This window comes from Diadema antillarum, unplaced genomic scaffold (genome assembly GCF_040938485.1).
Source record: "Diadema antillarum isolate AM-2024a unplaced genomic scaffold, OU_Dant_1.0 seq00000035_RagTag, whole genome shotgun sequence".
Taxonomy (NCBI): Eukaryota; Metazoa; Echinodermata; class Echinoidea; order Diadematoida; family Diadematidae; genus Diadema; species Diadema antillarum.
In genome coordinates this window covers 2,185,580-2,211,746 of record NW_027271149.1, presented here as the reverse complement: position 1 = coordinate 2,211,746, position 26,167 = coordinate 2,185,580, and the positions used below count along the sequence as shown (strand labels likewise).

General features: G+C 38.8%; 1 protein-coding gene across 1 annotated transcript in view; it reads right to left on the bottom strand.

Annotated features, from left to right (window-relative positions):
- Window positions 1–18,789: 18,789 nt before the first annotated feature.
- LOC139725380 (protein CIP2A-like) overlaps window positions 18,790–26,167 on the bottom strand; it is a 36,287-nt gene continuing 28,909 nt past the window's right edge. Inside the window, exon 20 of the mRNA XM_071636464.1 lies at window positions 18,790–18,942. Within this exon, the coding sequence (XP_071492565.1) occupies window positions 18,790–18,942 (153 nt within the window). The remainder of the gene's footprint in view (window positions 18,943–26,167) is intronic.

Sequence of the window (26,167 nt, the reverse complement as noted above, 5' to 3'; positions counted from 1 at the left end):
TGAAGATAAGTAAATCATTATCATGGGCAATCCAGCCATCTTGTCAGATGGAAAACAGAAACAACAACAACAAACAAACCGAGACAATGATGATTGTAACTGTGGTTTAGAGCCAGCATGTATGGTCTAAATCAGTTTCGATCGCTGGAGCATACCTACCTATCATCCTCCCTAAATTCGTCCTAACTGTGACTGGAAATGCACATGAATCAAAAGTAAATGCTCGGTGATGATCAATACATCAATAAACCATCTATGTGGATCAGCGGTGTATTACCCAAAAATGTCAAGCACGATGTTGGGATACATTATATTCTTCAGCCATGCGAAATTTCGTGACGTTTGTAAAAAGGATATATGCGACCTTTAAGTCCACTCCGAAAGACTGATAGAGCAACGAGGATAAAAGTGTCTTGCCTCAGGCCGCAAAAGCCGCTACCTCCATCCAATGGATGCACAAATGGCTCTTACGATTAAGGTAGCAATACACCCTTGAGCATGTATCATAATAAAATCATTTTTTATGCATTTTTTACAACAATTGACCACCCAAGCCTGGCATAACATATTACCTTATAACCAAGTACGCCATACAAAGTCTAAATTACGATGGTCACATGACCCGTTGCTATGGTAACGGCGGCCATCTTGGATGGTCAATTTTGGTACACAGAGAATTTGAAAATCAAATATCTCAAAAACTATTAATGATAAACTGTTGGAATAAAAAGTATATTAAAGCTTGATACTTTCTCTATGAAATGAAGCAAAATCAGGCAATTTGAACACCCTGTGATAGGTGAAATTTGAAATGATGAATGATTTAATGAAACTCATAATTATGACTTTAAGAGAATAAAAAAATACAAAGAATCATAGTTTAAGCAAGATTTTGGTTCACTTCCCAGGACATAAATAAGAAACACTTTGGCCAAGTTTCAAGGTTCTAGCCCCTGTAGTTTTTGAATGTTTGTGGAGGCTCGGCCATATTGCCAAAATCACGTTTTTAAGATATCATCACTTAAGCGTTCGTGGTCTTAAAGGGATGACTATAGTTTTGGTTGAGATGGAGATTCAGGTTTAACTTTTTTTGAGATAATTAGAAACCATTTATATGAAATATCAAAGAGTATAGAATATTCTAAGAGGAATTAAAAGTTTGTTTGATGAGAATCGGTTTTGAAACGGCTGAGGTATCGAGGAACAAAGACGTCCTAACAAAAGCTAGAGCCATCTTTTATTGTGATCGCTTTGTTTTTCTTTTCTTTTTTTAATATCTTGGCCATTTCAAAGCCGATTTTCATCACATGAACTGTGAATTCCTCTTAGAATTTTATGATCTTTAACATTTCATAAGTGGTTTCCAAGTAGCCTATCTCGCAAAAATTTAAAAGCTGAATCCTCATTTCAACCAAAGCTACATCATCCCTTTAAGAGTTCGTTGTCTTAACCATCGAACTACAACACCGGATTAGGCATGAACGACTGTTATTGTATATCAACTCATTTGACGCTCTCGGGAAATAGGACCCTATAGGGCTTTTACACTTGTGTTTCTTAACCCCGGACTTTCTCTGACCCAGGACTATCGTTAGTCCCGTACCAATTGTTTCAGCTTTTTACACTCGCCAATTAGTCCCGTACTATCTCTTGTCCGGGGCTAAGGAGAAAACTGACCTTTTTACACTCGTATTTCTTAGCCCCGGACTTTCCAAACCACATGAATATTCATAATTACGCTGTGTACTGTACACGTACACGCACGCACCGGCAGCACTTGATTACCTCGTTTCTGATTGGTCAGTGAGGGTCGGACTTCGTCTCCGTCGCTTAGCCCAGGATTATTTTTTAGTTCTGTTTACACTCACTTGCTTGGCACCGCAATTGCGGTGCTAACCCCTGCTATTTTGCAGGGCCAGATAGTACCGTACTATCGGTGGGGCTAGCCCACTTTGGCAAAAACGAGTGTAAACAGAAAGTGGGCTAAGGATAGTCCCGTACCAACGGTGGGGCTAAGGCCCCCCCCCCCCCCCTGCAATGTGTAGGTTTGCATCTTAAAGGTCTTGTATATCTTTGGAACAGTGATTTAAAAAGTGTTCAAGATATGACATACGATGCATATATTATGTGTAGATCTGTTGTATCACAAAACGTCCTACCATATAGAATATTTGCAATAAAGCCTAAAATATGAGGAGATACCAGTATTTTTCTCATCAAAACAAAACTGTGGGTTACGGTTTAGTCTGGAAACATTTTTATTAGAACTATGTAATTGTTCACATTTTTTATATTTAACAATACTTAACATCGATTAATACTGGTTCAAATTTTTACAGTGGTTGTTTCTATCCCAAACTCACATTTTGGAACTATTTTAAAGCATTAATGTTGGGTTTTTGTTTCATCTGCAAAATGATAAATTATGCCTTTAACACACAAAGATAGCGGGAGCGTAAATGTATTTTCTGAATTTCAATGTGCCGAGTTATTTTTTTTTTCTCCTTCGACATCGCTGTCCCCCCGCCCCACCTCACGTCTCACTCAGTCAACGCTATGAGTTGGCCATAACCGCTGATTGGAAACCCGCAGGCAGTGGCGGATACTACAGGAAGGGAGCATCCAGGAGGGGGCGCACCTGGCGCGGGCCCCTTTTCTTTTTTGTTAAAACAAAAGAAATAAAATTGAAAAGTGGAAGGGGAGGCGTGCGCCCCCTTAATTTTGTAAAGCCCTCCCTTTTTTTTTTTTTTTTTACAGAATTCCTGGATACGCCCCTGCGAAGGGAAAAAGGGGGTGGGGAATGGGGAAGAGAGAGAGAGAGAGAGAGAGAGAGAGAGGGGGGGGGGGACGGGCTGAGATTGATGCACGTCTTGCCCGAAGGGAAGACGATATTTTGCTCGTGTGTGTGTGTGTGTGTGTGTGTGTGTGTGTGTGTGTGTGTAGCTCAAGTAGCCGTCAAATTCCCGACTCATTTTCACAACCTGCTGTTTGTGGATTACATCTCCAATTTACTGCGATCGTGCTTCTCATTATCCCACCAGAAATAGCATCCACTCTGAATTAAAGCTAATGGGCTTAAAAAAGAATCGACTGAACACTTACCATTTGCTTTCATAATTCCCCTGCTTCAAATTAGAAATGGAAGCTTTTCCAATGCCGCTGTTAGTTTGAATAAAGACAGAGGGAAATAAAGAAATCCAGAAACACAATTTTCTATTTCATAATATGGCGTTTCATTGAAATTTATTGACAATCGCCCCGTTTTTAATAAAAACAACCAGACGCAAGAATTCATTCATTTGACTATGGCATCTTGATATGTATTGAATTGATTTGAATTAAATTCATTTGTTCAGCATTAAAAAACAAAAAACATGGACAATGACAATGACAAGCAATCACGAAAAAGTACAGAGTATAAATATAAGATGTATGATATATGATAAGCAATGTAGAGCTAAAGCACAACGAATGATGAAGAAAACAAAATAAAGCCAATGGCCAAGACGGTCTTTTGTCATTTGTAATGGCGGTCTACTCTGTCAAATTATTGATAATCTATGTACGATCTATGCTGCACAAGTGCTTGTCAAATGTTTGTCTTTTTCTTTTTGCCATTTTGGATAAATTTAACAACCAATTGCTTATGCTCCTTTTTTTGCACGAATTGTCTTTTAATTTTGCCAAATTTAATATATATATCTATATTGACTATTTTATAGTTTGAATTCAAAATAAGAATGAAAAAAAAATCGAATTGAGTGTTATATGCGGTAGTTGTCTGGGAGCATTAATCTGATAATCCAAGCATTTTACCAAAAGAAAATCAAAATAAGACGAAAAAAAAAACGAAGCATACACACAGACAAAGACACACACACATACATACACACACGAAGTGGCTTGAAAATCACGTTATACTCTAGGCGGTCAATTTTTAACAAATTATATTGAATGAATAAATATCTGCATGATTGCCTGTACAATTTCACAATGATCACACGCGAAGAATTAGATGTGATGATTTCCTTGCTGACCTAGATTGGTTTGGGGTTATACTTTCGTGTAGAAAGACATTTCTTTTTTTTTTCTTTGTATCGGTTTCCTGAGGAGAAGAAAGTGGTTTTCCTTGGGTGGTCTGCGCTGTCTAACAGTGGGCAAGTGTGAAACAAAAGCGCTCCTAATTAGGCAATTGGTGACAACTGAAGTATATATGATTTTGTCAAAATGTTGGCTTGTCCTCTTATAGGGCCTATAAGGAAAAAAAAGATATGCATGATACCCCTTTCGGATACATGTATTTCTCTTACATACTCGTTTACAGTGTATTTTAAAGAGTTTGATCTCAAAGCAAGTCAACTATTCTAGCGAATTTGAAATATTTGCGATCAAACTTGCAAAACAAAAACAAAAAACAAACAAACAAACAAACAAACAAACAAAGCTTTAACAGAGTATGGTATGTTTCTAATGTAGCTTCAAGAATTTTCCTTAGAAGGATTTATTTTAATCTATTCCACGACAGATTTACTCTGAAATGTGTTTAAAAGCGTTTTCCCCGTTTTGCGATCATGCTTGAATTAGTTTATTCATTTTCTCCTCAAAGAATTATCTATCAATTTTGGATCTATTTGCTACCAAAGCACTGAAAGCAATTATTTTGTGTCCTTTCTTTGCTCTCAAAAGGAACTCAGGTCTACAATTTCACTTTGATATCATTTCTTGAAAGTTACTTACCGATACGGTTATAGTTTTTATTATCATAATCATATATACGGCAACTGAAAAGGACTAGTGATGAAAAGTCAGCTAATGATGTCAATTTTTTTGGTTTAGGTTAAAGGGATGGTACAGTATTGGTAGAGATGAGAATTAGGCTTTTATAATTTTTTGCAAGATACCAAGAAAACACTTTTGAGAAAGTACAGAGCATACTATTTTAAGAGGACTTCAAAGTTTATTTGACGAAAATCGGGTATGGAATGACTGAAACATCCAAAATCAAAGTAATAAAACAAAGCGATCGTAATAAAGCGTTGGTCCCACATTTTATTAAAATCACTCTTTTTTTGATATCTCAGCCATTTAAAAACCAGTTTTCATCAAACGTTGAATTCCTCATAGAATTATTACATGCTCTTTCATATTTCATAAGAGGTTTCTCATTATCTCACACACACAAAAAAAAAGTTGGAAACATGAAATTAGGTCTCAACCAAACCTGCACGATCCCTTTAATTCCAAGGAAAAATATAAGATTGCTGTTGTATAAATGTAAGCATTATCTCGAAATTCATAGCTTTACTATGATACCGAATCAGGCTGTCATCTCTGATCTTTATCGAGGTTAAGCTCATTTCTGAATCCCATGTTCAGAATTATCCTTCAGCGTCTCGAGAGCCCCGGTGACGAATCGGGGAATAAAACACTTGTCAATAGAGGGCGTTATCACAATTCAGATAGTGTGAACATGTTCTCGTTCAGGCTTTCTTCGCTTCCGTGCTCCACTGAAAATTCCTCGAGTTCAAGAATTCATTTGCCGGTATTTATTGACTAATTAATTCTTCTTCTTTTTTACATTCTTGTTTCTAAATTGTAAACTAAATACAACTTCTCAATCTGAAAAACATGAAACAAAGAAAATGTATTGATCATCAGTTGTACGATTATGAGCGACGATACCGGACCGGTACCGGGAAAACCCCTAAAGTGACCTTTGTATTTGCATATCAACTACAATAGTTTCTTTTCTTGTTGTTGAATGGCAGGACTTTGGATTGAATCAGCACTCACGAACACTCACATATCGCGGTTACTTGGAGACGGGCTAAACAATCGAGAAATACCTCTCCGCTCCTTGTATTGATCACGTTTTATTTGAAAGCTAGTAGGGCTCAGCCCTATCACACTTGGATCATTGCTACGCTGGACTCTACACAGCCCTGACTCTAAATTGAGTGAAAAGATGTCCACAGAATTGAATTCGGTCCTTTGTATAGGACCTATAAGGAACTCGAGGGATAGTGACGGCAGTCATGAGATTCAGTGCGCCGTTTGCTTGGCTGTAAACCCTTCATCCCAAACCACGATGCCCTCGTGTTCCCACGTCGTGTGCCAGACCTGCTACTCCCTGGTGGCCGCCGGAAACGGTACCGTTGTCTGCGTACTCTGTCAAGTGCGAAGTGTGTCGCCTGCTGCATCGGAGAGAGACCCCATTCACGGATCTCGCTCTCCTCTGAAATTATTGCCGGCTTTGTCCGGCACGGCGGACGAAAAGACACACATCTTGCAGAGTCAGTTGAAACAGCTGCGCCACCTCGACCATGCCGTGTACAAACCTATCATCCGGCATTTCGACAAGCTGCTTGAACACGTAGAATCGGAGGCACAGAATGGGGTCGAGATCATCGAGAGCTCTTTCCGACGAATTTTGACCGCGTTGAAGAAGCGTAAGGATCTCCTTATTCGAGCTGTGATGCAGCAGGCCAAATCAAATAAGGCTTACATAGAAAACAAGAAAAGCAAAACAGTAAACGAGAGGGAAAAGCTCACAAAGTACTGTAAAAGTCATCAAGCAAAAGTGAAAACAGGCAGTAGGCGATTTCATGGTGACCGAATAGAAATATCTGAGTTTCTAAAAGAGGCAGAAGACTTTCAGCGACAAGCTCGACATACTAGTACGAGTAATGCGATCACCACCCTTGATGAGATAGAAATCGACGTGGAATCAAGTGCTGAGGGTGTGATCAAAGAGTCTTTGGAACGATTCGTAAGAAAGCGCGAAGTTGTCACAACCTGTCACTCACGTGTGGGTACTCCATGTTCATCCCCCCAAACAAGTTTTGATGAATGTCCTGGACAGCATATTGCAATACACAAAATTCATATTGCATCGTCCATTGACCAGCCCATGGACACAAGTCAGTCATCCAATTCCCAATCCGACGGAGTCTCTTTTGATGTAAATCCGATTCATCGTCAGTTAGCTCCCAATTTGAACCTGCCGATCTCGCCAAGGGATGCTCGTTCTCCCGCTGACGGACGCGAGCATGACAACGAGCCTCGCCGCCTTCCAGAGATCAACACGCCATCACCGAGAATCGAGAGTCAACAACGACGCCATCGACTTGACATGCAGAATGATGCAGAACGCTCAAACGAAAGCCCGTTATCTCTCCCTGCATCTCTCAGCTCTGATGTTGATGACCAGCACTATACGAGAAGCATACGCCATCCCGATCAGAACAGCAGGCGCCAGATACCAGGGCGACGACCACGACGCATGTTGCCAGTCATCAAGAAAGACCAATGGATTGGTCAAAGACACTCCCCGAAACCGCCACCGATAACAACCAGCCTACTGGAACGGCCGAACGGCATAACGTGCTTCTCAAAAAGTCAGACTTTGAGTCAACGTAAAGACAACGTCATCTGGGTGGCCGATTGCGGAACGGGTGGGATTGGGGCTGTCGGCTTGAACGGCCGTGAGTTGACGCATTTTCGATCCGTTTGGGCAGACGATGGCGACTCCGCGAAAGCTCAGGGAGTGTTCGATCTTACCATAACCAGAGACAAAATCATCGTCTTGTCTGACTCGCAAGAGAAAAAGGTGCATATTCGTTTCTTCTTTATCTACCATGAGTCCAGGGGCATCGTCGTCACTGTGATTATCATTGCCATGAGATATTAGTACTTCAACTAAAATCATCTATCTCTTTTTTGCATTGCGCTCAAATTACTGAACATTGTTTTCTTTGCTTGAAAACCTAGTGTACACATCCCATACTGTAATCATGAATTTTGATTGCAAACATCCCCCTGATTTTAGTAATAACAATTAAGTACAGTCAACACATTAAAGCACATAATGCCACAAGATCATCTGCAAGAAATGATAATAATGTAAGTACAGAATTTGTAATGCGCCTTCGATCTAGTAGCCTATTCTGAGGCGCAGAGGGACAAAAGTATAAAGAATAACAAAAGAAATCACTTCTTTGTGCGTTCTACAATTTTTCAACAATTTTTAATCTAGGAAAGAATTAGAATATAAAGTTGTATAAAGAAGAAAGTATGCCCTAAGTATCATTGTTTCCTATCACTTATGTGCTCCTTGATCGAACAATATTAATATGATTTGAATGCAATCTTATTTAAAGTTCAATAATTATTCATATGTTATTATTTTTCAATAATTATTACCATGACAAGCGTCAGTAAACACAATTGTTTTGTTTATTCAACTTTTCTTGATCCTTGAAGGTGTTGCTACTCCAGCAGAACCGACCACCCAAGGTCATCAAATGCCCCGACGGCACAGACCCCAGAGGCGTGGCATCCGACGGTGAGCGCATCTTCGTGTGTGACCAGGGCAACCAGTGCGTGCAGATGATTACGTTGTCCCCCGGTCCAGACGGAAGCATTGATGCCGACCGATCGACAGTGACTCCCATCTCCTTGGGTAAGCCACATCGCTCTCTGCCTATCGACCCGTACTTCATCGCCGTAAACCGTTGCGATGGGCGGATTCTCGTTACTGACCACAGCAACCAGCAGCTCATTCTGGTGAGCGCGGACAACAGTCAACCTCCTCGACGCGCGAACCTGAAAGCTATCATGGAGAGGGAAAACTCGAGTGGCATTAGACCGACAGGAGTCGCATGGCTGCCCGACGGTAGAGGCGCCGTGGTCGCCGACCAGAAGTGGCATCGTTTGGTGATCGTCGATGAAGAGCTCAATGTCGTAGCCACATACGGCAAGCAAGGCAGTGGGCCAGGGGAATTTTTGTTCCCACATGGACTGATTTTCACCTCTGCAAGAATCCTGGCCGTGTGCGACATGAATAATGCTCGAGTCCAGCGCATTAGCCTCGAATCCTTGCTTGGACACGAATGCTAGAGTGATGTGAAATCCTTGGTTTGCTGTCTTTTCAAATCAATTTTTGCCTGTACACTTGTTCAAAGCCACCTGAATTCGTAGCATAAGGATGTTATTTTAAATTTGCTATATCGACACGAATTCTCCTGACTGAACTTTACTTTGGTGTAGGTGGGTGAGATATATAGGCTACTTTCGAGCTTCCTGGTGGTGGGATTTATGTGCATTGTAGATGTGACATAAATAGCATCTTGCAGACGATTTGTTCATTTATTTGCTTATTCAAAGGTAGTCAGGCAGTGGGGCATATTTGACAAGCTATTAAATCTCTTTGTGATAGTGCCTTATAGGCAGTTTCCTAGCAAAGACAAACTTTTCTACCTCCTTTCTTTATTACCGTCACCACATTAAAAAGGAGGGGTGTAGAATGGATAACCAATATAGATGTACAGATTTTACTATCCATGAATGGTCGTTAAATTGGGTTTTCATCAAATTGATGAGGCCATGACGGATAGATAATCACGTGTGCGAGAATATTACTATCGCCGAGTGGGTCGAAGTGACGATCGTATTTAAGCTGTGCAGTGAATTTGCGGCAAATCAATGTCAAGTTTGAAAGAGGTCGGTAATCTAAGGGTGTGTGATCTGTGCAAACGTATGATATTTCGTATTGTAAAATGGGCTTTAGAATTTCTGCAATCTGATTGGTCACTTGTCGTGCATTGATTTTTACTGAGCCACACTGAGCCCATGCGTCCGGTAAAATCCGAACGCATGTCACAAACCTTGTCTGGTATTGTAGGTGTACTGGACACATGATGGGGAGAAAGGTTGAATTTCGTGATTTTACGGACCCTTTAAAACGACTGATGCACAGGTCTATTTCGTGGATCAGTGAGAATTGGATGGTCTCATTTGACTTTTGAATCATAAAACCCTCTCGTTGCAATCGTGGCCAGTTCCAAAGTTAAACTCGCGCATCCAATTCTGTCCTGTGCATCCTTTGTATACTTTCATGCTATGGTTATGATTAGTGTCTACTAAAGTTGCAAGGAGCGAGAAGAAACATGACACAAGTCATGTAGAATATAAAAATAATTAATCATCGCCGTTCGGTATTATCATGTAAAGTGTTTTGGGGGGCTTTTGGGGGCTTGTATTTGACATATTACATGTTTGACTTCACAGAAAAAGTTCGATGTTTACATGTTTGAGCATAACATTATTGTCCATCAGAAGTTACACAAAGGTGTTCAGTATTTGGTAAGGGTGCGTGTTTTTTTTTGTGTGTGTGTGTGAATGTATGTAAGTACCTATGTATGTGTGTGTCACTTATACGCTTATAATAACGTGTGTTGATCATTTTAATTTAACCTACCATTTTTACTCAGGTTTACCAACCTGAGGATCAAATTCCGTCCTTGTTATTTTTTATCTTTGTCAATAATATGCATAGGCCTATATATTTCATGACACTTTAATTGCTAGCAATTTGCCTTTATGCTACTATTTAATGTAGGCCTAACTTCCGTGACTTTACACGTACATTATGGTGAAACTCCACCCACAAGCTGTTCCGCTTTGGAATTAATAAAATGTCGTTTACTCGTCTCATAGTCCGTCAGATTTATCCTGTTTTACATGGATGGATAGATGGGAAACTCGGTTTTAATTTACTGGCACCTCCCGCCTTTCCCGGTTTTTACACCGAATAGAGTGACTCATTGGCCAATCTCGTACGTGCTTTTACTTTATAATGAGATAACGAATCTCACTGCAAAAATTATCCATAAACTAAAAGCAGTCTCTTGTTTTATCCAGACTTCTTATCTGCGAAGTTTATCCACTGGAAAACTCTTGAAAGTGACTCAATAGCCGTGTCAGGTTATGTCAGTATAGCCTCAAGCATTCCATGTCCATTGTCTTATGTACATTCTTTCGAGTTGATTTTTTTTTCTTTTCCTCTTCACAATCAAAGAAGTTCACTGTTACCAGTTGTACGACCAAACCTGTTCGTCGAACATGGTGATCGCGTGAGTAGATGGTTGTGTCTTCTTCGAATGGCACCTGTGGGCATGAATTATTCATAGGTACCTATCGATGCTCGAAATGGAAAAGTGACGCCATTAAATGGAAGATCTACTCACAGCCATATTCCATTCCACTTTGCATGCAGGTCTACCTGAATTTTGATGACTGCCTACATATATATTGGTGAATGTCAAAGGCAAACATTACTGGCGATATGACGTGTGTTCTAGAAACGAGTGTAACGTACAAAACAAAATACAAGTTCACTTAGATGTGTCAGAATGAAACGCATGTATCTAATATTGCATCATCATTCGAGAATATTAACTTTTGCAAGTATTGGTATCAAAATCAATTGAGTATTGCAATGCTGTGGGTAAAATTGAAACTTCATGTCTTGTTTTTTATTGCTGTTATTTTTTTTCCATCATGGCATGAAAATGAGGGAGAATAGAAAGAGAGGAAGAGATCAATGCTGTATGGGAGGGAAAGGTTTAATAAGATGCCATTAGATGCCCTATAGTTGAACTGTTGAGCGGAGTGCTTACAAGATCAAAGGAAAAGAAACAAACAGAACGAAGGCGAGAACTAATCAAACAGTCATGTCATTCTAGAGTTAAGAACAAAATACCAAAAGTAGTCAAAGTTATCTATGCAAACTTAATGACGTGACGAAGTCATCACTTCGTTAATAGTCCCCAACTAAATTGCATACAAATCGGCTCTTAAAGGGAAAGTGTGAGTGTGTGTGTGCGCGCGCGCGTGTTGCTCCCTATGTAGTAACGTCTTGTAAACATACATTTATTAGTCTTCGTACGCGCGCGTTTCCAGTGTGACAATCAAAATAATAGCAATAATAATAAGTGCACAATTTCTTTGGTCACCAATGAGACTTCTGTGTGTATTTGAATATTTTGTGCCACTTTATGGAAGGCCTACGGACTTCTTTTTTTTTCTCCAGTAAGCAGCTGCCGCGAATGATCAAAGATCAAAAGTAATTATGCCTGTCTGCCAAGTACATGTATAATCTATATTATCGAATTATACACCTGTTTTGTAAACAAATAAAGTGACGCAGAGAGATAAGAAGTGACGGATGTGATCTTCAAGACGCGCGTTATCACTTGAAAGATTAAAGGAGCTAAATTACAGACCCAACGAGTCAAACACGTAGGCCCTAAGTAAAACTAATCTGAAACAAAGTAAGAAAAATAAGAACAAAATAAGAAATCGAAAAAGGAGGGTTTACTTATATCGATCATAGTTCGTCCATCATATGACACTCGTTTAAAGTAAAAACTGTTTTTGTTTTGACATGACATATTTTCTGTTATACACGTATTCAAAAATACCTAAGACAGTCATTTCAACTGGTATACTGTACAACAAAATTTATAAAGAAACAAAATGGCAGAATTTGGACACATAGTGGATATAAAATGTTTTACTTCCCACGTACTGTTTTTGCGCAGTATAGAAATAGGTCGAAATCGAAACTTGATAATTGAATTGAAATATTGTGTAGGGTATCTTAAGTTACACGCACACGCACACACGTACACACACACTGTACACAGACCACAACTTTTTTTTTTTTTTTTTTTTTTTTTTATAGCGAACTACAGCTAGTAGAAACTCTCATTCAAAGCTTGCTCTCCCCTCTCCAGCAACGTTCCTTGTAAAGGGCCAGGGAGGTTTTACCCCCCCCCCCCCCCCCCCCCAGCACGAACACACATACACTCCCTCCTCTCCGCATTGTAAAAGTATTATTGACTCTGTGTGTGTGTGTGTGTGTGTGTGTGTGTGTGTGTGTGTGTGTGTGTGTGTGTGTGTGTGTGTGTGTGTGTGTGTGTGTGTGTGTGTGTGTGTGTGTGTGTGTGTGTGTGTGTGTGTGCTATGCGCAGAGCCGGATACTATTTGCATTCTTGATACATGAGCTGGATTATTCTGTTGTCACATCGACACTATTATTCAATATTGTAGGAATGCATCACAACCTTTTTACCGGGTCAGGTAGGTCTTATCGACAACAGAACGCATGCAGTAAAGATGCCATGCAGTACAGCCATTAAATAGATCAAGGAGCATCAAGCGTATCGGGTTGAATCCGATTTCGTTTTCAACCCATTCACGACACACACAATCCTTCTGCTCAATAGCAGTATGACTCAACAGAATACCGGGAGAGAAAAGCATAATTATTGTCACATAGATAATTGCCGGTCCCCTACAGAGAAAATCGTCTTGGAGGAAAGCATGTCTTTAAAGGGGATGGCTAGTAACTGAATTGCAGTGGGGATCAGTGGGAATGCTGGGGGATGATTGTTCCAATCCTTGTGGGATTCATTTAAGAGTACATTATATATCTATTTTTGTGTGACAGTTATTTGCTTCAGAATGGTCTCATACTCAAATAATGTGAAGCTTAATGGTTCCAGGCTAGCATGCCTGTACAGTGACGGGGCATTAAACTGCACATTACTTGAATATGAGACTGTTCTGAAGCAAATAATTTTCACACAACAATAGATATATAATGTACTCTTAAATGAATCCCACAAGAATTGGAACAATCATTCCTCAGCATTCCCACTGATTCCCACTGATCAGTTACTAGCCATCCCCTTTAAACACAATTTCTGCGAACCTGTTCTTTAAAAGAAAAAAAAAAGAAAAAAAAAAAGAAATCCGATTCAAAGTAGGCATACTGTAAACATGTCTCTATGTCATTTCAAGTTCTGAAGTTTAATATTCATCCATTAACGAAGATTCATTCTATCATGATTATTATGATAATCGGCTGCTGTAGGGTATGAATACAATCTCACTTGCTGGATTTTAATTTGGTCTTTCCGTCACTCGCTGATTCTACAGAGCGGCGTTTACCCCGCTGAACTCTAGACTCCCAAACCCCAGGGGGGCCATCTACTATCTATTTTGCATCTCCGCCTCGGCAGAAATATGTAAATGTTATCATGGGCCGTGATACTTGCCATTTATTTTCGCTTCGCCATTGTGCCGACATTCCTCCACATCCATGTGATCGATAGTGATCAATAACACCTGCTGTGTATGTGTAGACAAGAATTAGGGGTTTTCCCATGGCGGGGGAATCCCTTGTGACAAAATTAGAAGGTAGGTCACGATCAATGACGTCATGGAGGCGGGGACTTCTCGCAGAAGAGCACTTAATGTGATTGCAACAATGATTGAAATGATGATGACATCACCAAATTGGTTGCGGTATTGATATTGATCACTGTCGACAACTTACACGTACACTGTATCTCCCATAAACCTCGCGCGCACTTTTCAACTATTCGGCCTACAATAAAAAACTAAACAAAACAACACACAACAGGCACGATGTAAAGCGTGCATGCATGTCCTAGCAACTGGCAATGCGTTAAATTCTCCGATTGAAAATTGACAGAAAATTACTTATCGGAGTGAACAATATATTGTCTCTATAAAGAGAACACTTTTTTTTTTTAAAATACAGCAAACGACGTAGCACACTTTGGCCATCTAAGTATGTTTCTTTCTTCCATTACGAGAGAAATATTTTAAATGAAAGAAATTATAAGCTGTGTGAAATTTGACCCAAACAGAACAGAAATGTATAACATATTATACCAGCCAATCGTGAAATTCTTTGAATATGAATAAATGGTAAAAATATTACTAAAACGGGGAATTTGGGTCCACCTCTCACTCAAAAAGCAGGAATACGATATTTTCCTGAAAAAAAAAAATCAATATTCCTACTAAAAAGGGTAGTTATGCTAAGATATAGGATAGTTTATCACCAGTACATAAAGTACACAGGGGTACTTTATAGATGCATAAGTCGCGTGATTGCGAAGCTTCAATACAAGCAACACATAAGCATACACACACACACACACACACACACACACACACACACACACACACACACACACACACACACGCATACAGCATACATACATACATACACACACACACACACACACACACACACACACAAAACAATAATACAACTGAAATCAGATTAAAAACTGAACTCTCACATCCGACAATCCGAGCACACAGTCGAGCACACTAGACCGCGATAAGGTAGGGGGTGGAGACAATCACTGAAAATTTAACTCCAGCCACTATGTACAAACCTTCTTGCAGTAAGCTTTATTTGATACAAAATTAATAAATCACGGGACAAAATAACTCTCCGCTGACAACAAAGGGAAATGACAATATGCTGCTGAAGGTACAACGGATATGTATGCACACACTCATTGTATTTACAAGATTTTCCGTTGATAAATAAGTATTTATATTTTGAGAAATCCAAGGAAAATAGAAATAGCATAATGGTATCATGAATATTGTTATCAATTACTCATAAAGTAGGCCTATACAGTTACAAAATTACAGGCCTCCTTTGATAGACATATACACACAATGGAAATACAGCTGTATCTACAGAAAGGATGAAAGGCAATTTTCCTCATTCTATGATGTACCACATTTTATGTATACATAAAGTTTAATTTTCAGATACAATGCAATAAATACTTGACACAATCATCGTCTTACTGCACCCGCGCTGATAAAAAAACTCAGAATCACGTAATTCCCACATTAAAATGTAAAAAAAAAAGGTGTATTAAGGAAATAAACTGGGATATGACACCACTTTATTTTTTTCCCCCTGAAGGAATAGGTCTTTACATTTAAAACACAGAAGAACGTTAATCACCAACTTCACGTCAGTCAAAGATGACAAAATGAGTACAAAAGTAAAAAAACAAAACAAAAACAAAAAATAATAAAATCCATTCCCAGGAGGCCACTGGATGGAAATTAATAATTATTTGCCCACAAATACAACCTTGAAAAAGGAGAAGAAGAAGGGAGGGAAAAAGCCTTTATAAATCAGGGCAGTGATATACCTTGATCCCGTTGCTAAAGGTTCGACTTGCGTCACAAAGTTTCTAGCAACAGGGGCCCAGGGCTAATGACACTGAAATGATACTGATCAGTTTGCTAGATAGCTTAAGGGGAGGGCGGGGGATAATCGACCTTTTGACATTTATATCTTTGCGTAGAATAACTATTTAGGAAAAGATTTTTGTCTTCTCCGTTCTGCGAATAAATCAAGTTTTGACACATTTTATTATGGATACATCACATAATATCACAGCAGATAATATAATTTTGCCATTGCAATGCTCTTTGTAGACGACCTGAGACCACAAAACACCAAGGAATGTGTCCCTTGATATCTCCATACAACGAAAAAGAGACTATTGAATTATATGTATTTGTTTTCCTTTTGTCCCGGTTGGTTGGCATGGTGTAACAATACATACAGCTCTTATCACTACATCCGTTTGGGATCTGCTTGTAAGGCAAGGATCCACCCACAGCTATCTTTCATGAGATAAAAGGTTATGGAAAGGACCTGGGAACGCGAGCCCTGATGCTCCATGGAGACAGGACAACAATGGAGTATGAGCAAAAAAACAAACAACGCTAACGATCATGGAGGGCGGGAAGGGGGAGGGTGTTCATGCCAGTCTAGTGGAGCCCCTGGTCCACGCCATCCCTCATCCCTCATATTTTTCATATTCCCTCACCTTTTTTTTTAAATTTCAAATTTACCACGACATCATGGAAGTCAAACAGTGCATGGAATTACACACACAAACAATTCCATTCATGTTTTGTTTCCCAGATAATGTAGAAAATGAAAATGAAATTTCATCCAGATATGTAGGTGCACATATACACATACTCTCACACACACATAATGTATCATTTATTCATATTTTTCCCCATACATGTAAACTACATGTACATTGTAAAGTAAATCTTGAAATATTTTAACTTACACATTTTTTTAAAGAATAGAAATAATTGGTCCATATCATAAAAAGCTGCACATTGGGAAGCTACATGGCAGGATCATCATATGAATTTGTTTTCATGAGCTCAACATGTATGCAGTTTTCGTCGTCTCATATCTAATGGGAGCCATACAGTTCAACCTCAGTTCATTATGGGGCCCTGTTGGGACTGGCAGCCATTGGCATTTATATGTGATGCGGCTGGAGAAGATCAACGCTTTCTAGCAGGTAGTGTTGGGGTATTAGGTGCTGGTCAGTGCTGCTTAGAAATAATGTAGGCATATCCAGTGGCCAGGGTAATAATATCATGTATGCGCCTTGAGCAGTCTACAGAGTGGATTTGGTGCAATATAAGTCATTATTATGATTATGATGATGTTGATGATGCTGATGATGCTGGTGATGATGGTGATGATGGTGATGATGATGTTGCTGATTATTATTACTATCACAATTGTTGTTGTTGCTGTTGAAATTATTGAAACCATTGTCAAATTACTATTACCATGAATATCTACATGAAACTAGTATGTTTCATAGACTGTATGAAATGAAAATAAAATAATGGGAATTACTTTTTTTTTTTGGTGTGTGTGCCTTTAGCTTCTTCAAGTTTGCTGGCAAGGAAAGATAATCAAACTTGGGAGGTCTCCCTCTCTCCCCCCCCCCCCCCCCTCCCATATCCTTGATCAAACAATCCAAAGGGGAGCAAACTCTTTCTTCTTAGAGCTAACACAGCGGGGGGGGGGGGGGGGGGGGGGGGGGGGGGGGGGGGGAGGTTACAAGTGCAAATCGCGTCATGGGTAGAATCCCAGAGAACCTTTGATACCAGTGACATGATTTTTTTTTTTTTGAAGGAAAAAAAAAAGGGAAAAAGATTCTAAATGGTGGGTAAAACAAAAGGAGAAAACTTCATAGTGACTTCAGCATATACCAGAAAGCATGAAGAGTTCATGGGAAGGTTGACATACTCATTGAAATCACAGGCCACCGACAAGTATGTCTATAAAGCTGGAAGATTTAAAGGGAAAGTCTAGACAATGTTCATAATTTCACATCATGTAGTATATATCAAAATCAACAGCTCTCTGCATAGATTTGTTGAATCTATTGTGGTCCTTTAGCAGAGAAACCAATACTCTGAAAAGCCCCAAACAAATTACGCTGAATAAGGATGACAACAAAGGAGGCTCACATGTTTTCAGAAATGTAGCAGTGTAATTCCATTACCATATCGCTTCTTTAACAAGTTTACCTGTGAAGAATTCATGCGTGCTTTCTTCTTTTGTTTTGCTTCCTTGAGTCCCAACTAGTGCATTCTTATTGTGAAACTGCTATGTCATCATCCTTGTTCACTGTGAATTTTTTGAATTTTGAAAACATTCTTATTCCTCACCTCAATCACCATAATTTCTGAAACACTGAATAAAATGTAACTAATTTGTCGTTGTTTAGATAATTAAATGAGTCTGAAAATTATCCAGAGGCCTCCTTTAAACACAACTTGACGAGGAAAACCAGATATGAAACTATTCACACACACATTCACATGGATAGTTTGGTCTGGAATTCTGTCATGTGAGCAGCAAGCATATCCAACTTTGTCCACAGAGGTGGCATGAAGACGTAAGCCTTCCTTTTTTCCATGTCTGAGAGTGTAGTGTGCATTGGGTCAGTGTCAACCAGCTTCTCACAATAATACTGCCGGCTCCTCCTACTGGAAGCAGGGCTCGACACTAACTTCTGTCTCTGGTGTCCTGTTCGGGCCACTAAAATCAGTAAATGTCTGAAACTTTGGTGGCCTGAAAAAGAAATGTAGTGGCCCAAAATTAAAGGAAACACGACAATACATGTTGAATCTTAAGAGTCCAATAGGGCCACCAATAGATGGCCTTTTTCAAAATTTGGTGGCCTGAAACCAATTTGTAGTGGCCTGGAGCCACTGGGCCACTGTAATGTCCAGTCCTGGTATGCATGTGGGTGGAGATCAGTCTGTTTTTTGCTGGGCGCTTGTGAGGCTGTGTATCATCAGGGTCAGCTGTTGCTGCTTGTTCAGCTCCTGCTTCTGCTGGCTTATGAGGGCGTCCTTCTCCCTGAGGGCGCTCTTCTGCTGCCTGCACTCAGACTCCAGGTTTGACACCTGTGAGATATACGTGAAAGATGTGACGTAGGTATTGGTACACGTACATAAAATGATTTCACATATTGGCAAGAATGATGAAACTACATATCGTCGCTGGAGTGACAAGACCTTGTATCTGAAATTTTGGTGAAAATGACTTTTTTGGATTAATGGTCGAATAATGGGTAAGTGATGTCCTGGCCAAATCCCAACTGTCTTACTCCAAAAATGAAGCCATCATGGCATGTCAAAGGAAAGGCTATCCCATTCGCTACAGTGCTTTGGCCACCATGTTTTTTGGCTCTCCTGAACATACATTTGACATTTTGAAGATACGAGGTCTTGTCGCCCCGGTGAGGATATGTGACTGCCCAGCTCAAAACCCCCCAAAAGAAGGCCAAAATGAATTTCCACTATTCTACATAAATGAAAAGAGTAGGCTCTAAACTTTAAAATGATACAATGTAACTTCTCCAAAATCAGCCAAAAGGAAAGGCAGTTCCTTGAAAGGGGAGAAAAGAGAATTTAAAGATGATCGTAAGGTTACTAGGGCATGCTGTGCAGAAGAATCAATGGAAAAAATGACCCAGGAAAAAAAAACACACCAACAAACCACTAAATATCTCAATTTTGGCTTTGTTCTAAGCTGCCAAAACTTTAAAAGTTAAAAATTACTCTCTCAGGTAAGAGAAACTAAAAAAAAATCGAGTTGGTCAAGCTGAAGAAATATTTGTGTCCATTACAGAAAATCCCGATCTGTGACTCTTTGTGGGTTTTGAGCTAGGCGATCACATGTAAGCACATAAAACATGACACATGTAAGCACATAAAACATGACACAAACATGCACACATACGTGCACACATACGTTGTATGCACATGGATACATTATTCCATATACTTGAAAACATACATGTCCTGATATGTTTGCATGCATGTGTGTGATAGAGAGATGCATGACTTAAAATGCAAAGAATTGTGAATGATCTGTCTTTCATATCTAACTACATGTATGGAAAATAATTCAAAATCATGATGTGACATAAATAACAAAAAGCAATCATTTTTATTTTCTCTGTTTAGTTGACACTGTGATTGCACACTGACACAGAACAAAAGTAAGCATTACCCATTGTCAAGCTCAATGACATGATTGAAATTATTCACATGCAAGCTTCAACACAAATTTCAGTGACAATGGACTTTTATTGGGAAAAGAGAAAGAGCACAGTGTTCCACAAGAGTGCAAATACATTTTGCTTAATACTATAAAGAGATTTTGTCAGAATCTGTTGTACTTCTGAGCAGTAAAAATAAACACATTTCTGGGAAGAAAATAATCAGTGTTTGCCTTAAAGATATAAAAGACCAAGGCCTCCTCATGATCTCTTTTCATTCCATTATCAGTCCTTTAAAAAAAAATGGTATCAGAAAGGCAAGTATCAAACTCTGAATTATCATGTTGGTCAGCAGTCAGATATGAATGTATATCTTGAATTACCCTATTTTTCTTGGAACACACAAGCAACCTCTCTCCATCTCTCTCTCTCTCTCTCTCTCTCTCTCTCTCTCTCTCTCTCTCTCTCCTTGAATCTCTCTCCTTACATACAAATACAGAATATGGTGAATTAGCAAGCTTGTTTTGAAATCAACTTGCTTTGCACAATGTTTAATGGGTTGTAGCAAACTCATGACACGTTTACACCATGTTCCCACATCTCTCGATACAACAAACCATTTCAGCTTCAGATCTCCTCTGAAATGTGTTGCAATGTACCCTAAGACCTGACACAAACAAGGGGGCATTACCTTGTAAAAACAAAACCTGCAATACAAAAAAAAAAATGATTGCCATGAATCATTACATTGTATATGTGGAATTCCTTTGTATGCTTTCATGTACCATGTACCCCCCAGGATTTATGAACATGGACTGTTCCAGATATGACTCCACTCTATCTGACCTTGTACAATGTTGTATTATTCGATAGAATGCAGTTTCAATGGTTCTCTGAAAATCAGGGTAATTGCTCAATTCTTCATGAAAGCCCTTTATACAAGATGACATAAATCACATCATGAAATGATAGACAAATGTCATTACCATTCACTCATTTAGTAAGCTTGGAACATTAAAGGTCCAGTTTACCTTTGGGAGCAGTGATTTTAAAAATGTTCAAGATATCACATTTGATGCATAAGTATAGATCTGTTGTATTCAACATCCTACCATATAAAATTTTTGCAATAAAGCCTAAAATATAAGGAGATATCAGTATTTTTCTCATTAAACCATAACTGTAGACGGTTAAGTCTGGAAGCATTCTTAATATAACTATTGTTCACATGTTGTGTGTTTAACAATGCTTAACATCGATTATACGGATTGAAGTTTTTACAGTGGTTGTTTCTATCCCTAACTCACTATTTTAAAGCACTAATGCTGGGTTTTTGTCTCATCTGCATAATTTTATGGTAAATTATGCCTTTAAACTTTAAGAAGTTGATTCATAAGCTGGGAATCTCTTCTTTCAAATGTGACCAAAATCAACAAATCTCAACAGGCTGTTATCTATTATTGTGATGCAAGGTCATGTATTCTGTCAGATTGAGTGTGCAAAGGTCATTATGCTTAACACAGAAAATTACAAGAGCAAATATGTCACTATGTTCTCCCCCTTGCCAGACCATTGTCTGTCTTTCTTTGAAGAAGGTTTTGCCCTAAGCATATCAAACACATATCTGAAGGCTATGAGGGGGTTGAGTAAACATACTTGCTTCTTATGGGAGATATGGGAGTTATCAGACAAGGGTTGTCATTCGTTTCTCTTTTTTTTTTTTTTTTTTGCACTCTGAAGACAATTAAAGAACATCCCTCGCTGCCTTCCTGTAATCAGTCATCAATCTATGTAGTCATAGCACTAACAAAGCTCATCACTTCTGGTGCTAGAGGAAACATTTAAAGATGTCTTGAATTTTGTGATTTTAGCGAGCTGACTGACGTTCAAGAAGTCAGAGACTTATGAAAAAATTGCCTCTTGTAGCATAAATACACTGCATATTGTCTCATAGGAAACTCACTCAGCATTTCTCTAGGAGAGAAAGACTCACTTCTCAATCCGTCATTGTAGCTCTATTTTGTGAAAACTACTACTACCAGGGTAGCAAAATTACTTTCCAGTCCCAGTTTGCAAAATATCATACTTCTGATTTGAACAGACACTCGAAAAAAGAAAGTAAACACATTTTCAAGCTCATATATTTCATAAAATATTTGGCTAAATATTGATGTTAATATGTTAAAAGGGTAATTTAACATGTTAAAAGTTAATGTAATTGGTTATCAACCTGGTAGTTCAGTTTAAAAGGAAAACTCAACACATCAGTGAACACATGCATTTTTCTCTTCCAAGGCACAAAAGTAAAAATTGCAAAAATGGACAATGTCTAGTTTATGCGTATATATACCAATGAGAACAAGGAAAAGTAGAAATTACGCGGTGCGTAAAATATGTCCCCGCCGGAAGTAGCATTTAGTAGCAAAATGTACAATATCGGTAAAAAATCAAGGTCAAAGGTCAAAGAAGTCAAAGGTCAAAATTCTGTGTAGAAGTTTTGAAGCCCTCACCTAGTGCCATCACAAAAAGCAAACGGAATCGAAATCGGGTTAGAAATGGCGAAGGAGTAGCATTTTGTAGCCAATGTACAATATAGGTCAAAAATCAAGGTCAAAGGTCAAAGAAGTCAAAGGTCAAAATTCTGTGTAGAAGTTTTGAAGCCCTCACCTAGGGCCATCACATAAAGCAAACGGAATCGAAATCGGGTTAGAAATGGCGAAGGAGTAGCATTTTGTAGCCAATGTACAATATAGGTCAAAAATCAAGGTCAAAGGTCAAAGAAGTCAAAGGTCAAAGAAGTCAAAGGTCAAAATTCTGTGTAGAAGTTTTGAAGCCCTCACCTAGTGCCATCACATAAAGCAAACAGAATCGAAATCGGGTTAGAAATGGCGAAGGAGTAGCATTTTGTAGCCAATGTACAATATAGGTCAAAAATCAAGGTCAAAGGTCAAAGAAGTCAAAGGTCAAAATTCTGTGTAGAAGTTTTGAAGCCCTCACCTAGTGCCATCACATAAAGCAAACGGAATCGAAATCGGGTTAGAAATGGCGAAGGAGTAGCATTTTGTAGCCAATGTACAATATAGGTCAAAAATCAAGGTCAAAGGTCTAAGAAGTCAAAGGTCAAAATTCTGTGTAGAAGTTTTGAAGCCTTCACCTAGTGCCATCACATAAAGCAAACGGAATCGAAATCGGGTTAGAAATGGCGAAGGAGTAGCATTTTGTAGCCAATGTACAATATAGGTCAAAAATCAAGGTCAAAGGTCAAAGAAGTTAAAGGTCAAAATTCTGTGTAGAAGTTTTGAAGCCCTCACCTAGTGCCATCACATAAAGCAAACGGAATCGAAATCGGGTTAGAAATGGCGAAGGAGTAGCATTTTGAAGCAAAATGTACAATATAGGTCAAAGGTCAAGGTCAAAGGTCACAACTGAAATTCTGTGTAGAAGTTTCAAAGCTCCCATGTAGTGCTATCATATAAAGCAAACAGAATTAAAATTGGCTCATAAATGAGAGAGAAGTAGCAAATTGAACATTTTGATCACACACGGACGCACAGACAGACAGACGGACGGACGGACAGACAGACACACGGACACACACACGTACGGAGCCCGTTTCATAGTCCCCTGCTCGAACTCGTTCGGCGGGGACAACAAAAGACAAGTTCAAAACAATAAGAAACACAAATCAATTTGCAAAAATCATTCACTGATCTCTATAATGTCTTTGTAGTCCCCAAAGATAAAGAAAGGCAAAAAAAAAATGGAGAAAATGAAGAATCTTCTTTTAAATCTAAATCCTAATGACACTAGAAAAGGGGCGGTAGTAATAAAATGGTAGAAATTTGAAATATTATTTCAAATTAAGAAAATTGAAATTATATTTGGCTCTTGAATTTGTCTCAGTATGTCTAAAATTTCTAAATTAAAAGAATGAAATACAGAAATTCTGTCAATTTTATCATCTATGCGACTTACTCCTTATGTCTTTTGAATTTGAGCAGACAAAAAACTCTTATTTCCCCCTTTAGTTTCCCAATTTAATTTTGTTTGAGGATATAAATAGTTACAAGGGAGCAAAAACTTATTTAGTGCTATTCATTCATGGCTCTCATTGTGTAAAATGATCTTTTGTTATCAATGCTTGTATATCATGACAGCCATTTGCAAATGAATGACAAAATGTCAAGTTTTTACTTTTGTGCCTTGCAAGACAAAAACGAATGTGCTCACTCATGCGTAAAATTTCCCTTTGTATGAACCCACTGGGTATATTTGATAGCCAATTGAATATGGTACAATTTGTATAGGGCACAAAGATTTTTTGCCAAAATCTTAAATGAATAATATGTAATGGAAAAAGTGTTTACTTTCTTTTTTGCCAAGTGTATTTGGTGTATACAGCAGAACAGAAGGGGTTCCTTTTGCATTTCAAAAGAGGATGACTAGTCTGGCAAACACTTGACAACGTGTGCACATTGATCTGTAAATAACATACCAATACGCTTTATAACCTGCGTGAAATAAAGCAGACGTACTCCACGCCATACAACAGTTCCATACAGAATGTATATCACAGTAGTGGCCCAATATGAAGAAGATAAAAAGAGAATTTCATAGAGTACTTAAAACTATATCCTATCTTTCACTACTTTAGCATGATGAAAGACATCTTGACTTTAACACCTACTTCAAAAGGCAGGGAGAATAATACTACCCTTATCATATGCCTGTAAAACAGGTCCAGAAATAAGCATTTTCAATAAAAGGTGAAATCTTGTGGAATCACTTCCATATTCCTTTACATTGTTATATCATTGTGACATCACATATTGTTGAAGCCTTCATATTCCTCAATGATGACATGTGGATTAAACCGAAACTTTAGCTCAGACTCCACACATCCTCAAACTTCACAGCTGTGTTCCTGTGGTGCAGCATTCACTGAGTACATAATAGATTATCTGTCTGGAGCTAATTCTCTTTTACATGTATCACACTTGTTTGCTTGGTGTTGTTGGATATCTTCCCCAGGTGTTGGGTGTTATTTCTATTCTCTACAGATCAACCCTGGAGGTTTAAATAATCATCTCATTGGATTTTCTGAGGTACTGACAGGGGATTAAAGATTGAGATATCATTCTGTGACCCACTGGACCCCTGCTGACTTGTCCACTTTGACCACACTACAGTGTATATCAAAACAAACATTTACAGAGTAGGTTTCCAGACCAAGAACACCCCTATGTTCATACTGTCAATGACAGCTACATGTACTGTAAAACGAGAAATGTTCGCGTGCATTTTAATTTCGCGAATTTCGCGAGCGCCAAGATTCGCGAAATTAAAATGCACGCGAAATTTCTTATCTACACTATAAGCATTGAACGCAAGTGACAATTCGCGAAAATTTCTTGCCACGAAAAAGGCCGTCGACTCCAATTCGCGAAAATTTCATGCCACGAATATATCATGATGCCGCGAATATATCATGTTTTACAGTACTTTGCATGAGGTTCTCGTATGTGATGCCACTTCAGGTGACAAACCAGAGCAAGAGGGCTGATACAATTCACAGTTTTTTCAAATTCTCTAATGTATTTCTTTTCTTTTGTTACTTTAATTCTATGAACATTCCCTTTAAAGAGGGGGCATTCTCCATGAACCAAATCAGTGCAGGTAGGGCAAATGTGACCCTGCATCACAAAACCACCAAAAAGTCACCACAGCCATGGATTTTCAGTCAATCCGTTGAGGACGAGTCCTGAGTATGCTCGGGCAAGTGTCAATGGGAAATGCATGTTGTAGCAAAATTTAAGGGTAGATTCTGAAAGAGCAGAATCTAAGCTTTAGAATGACTATACAATATATTATACGATACAAATGGAGTTTCCTTATGAAAAGAGTCTTTGAAATTCAGGGTCTATTCAAGTATTTAATCCTCACCAAGCTGTGCTGGACACAATGAATGGGACCAAAAAAACCCCCAACAAAACACACAACAGGGTATAAAACTCCACAGTAACTAAAATGAAGGGATTATCAGATTAAGCTGACATTTTCCGCACTCTATCAGCACATGCTATTTATCACTTTCAAAGCAATAGCATCACATATTCTAAAGTTCT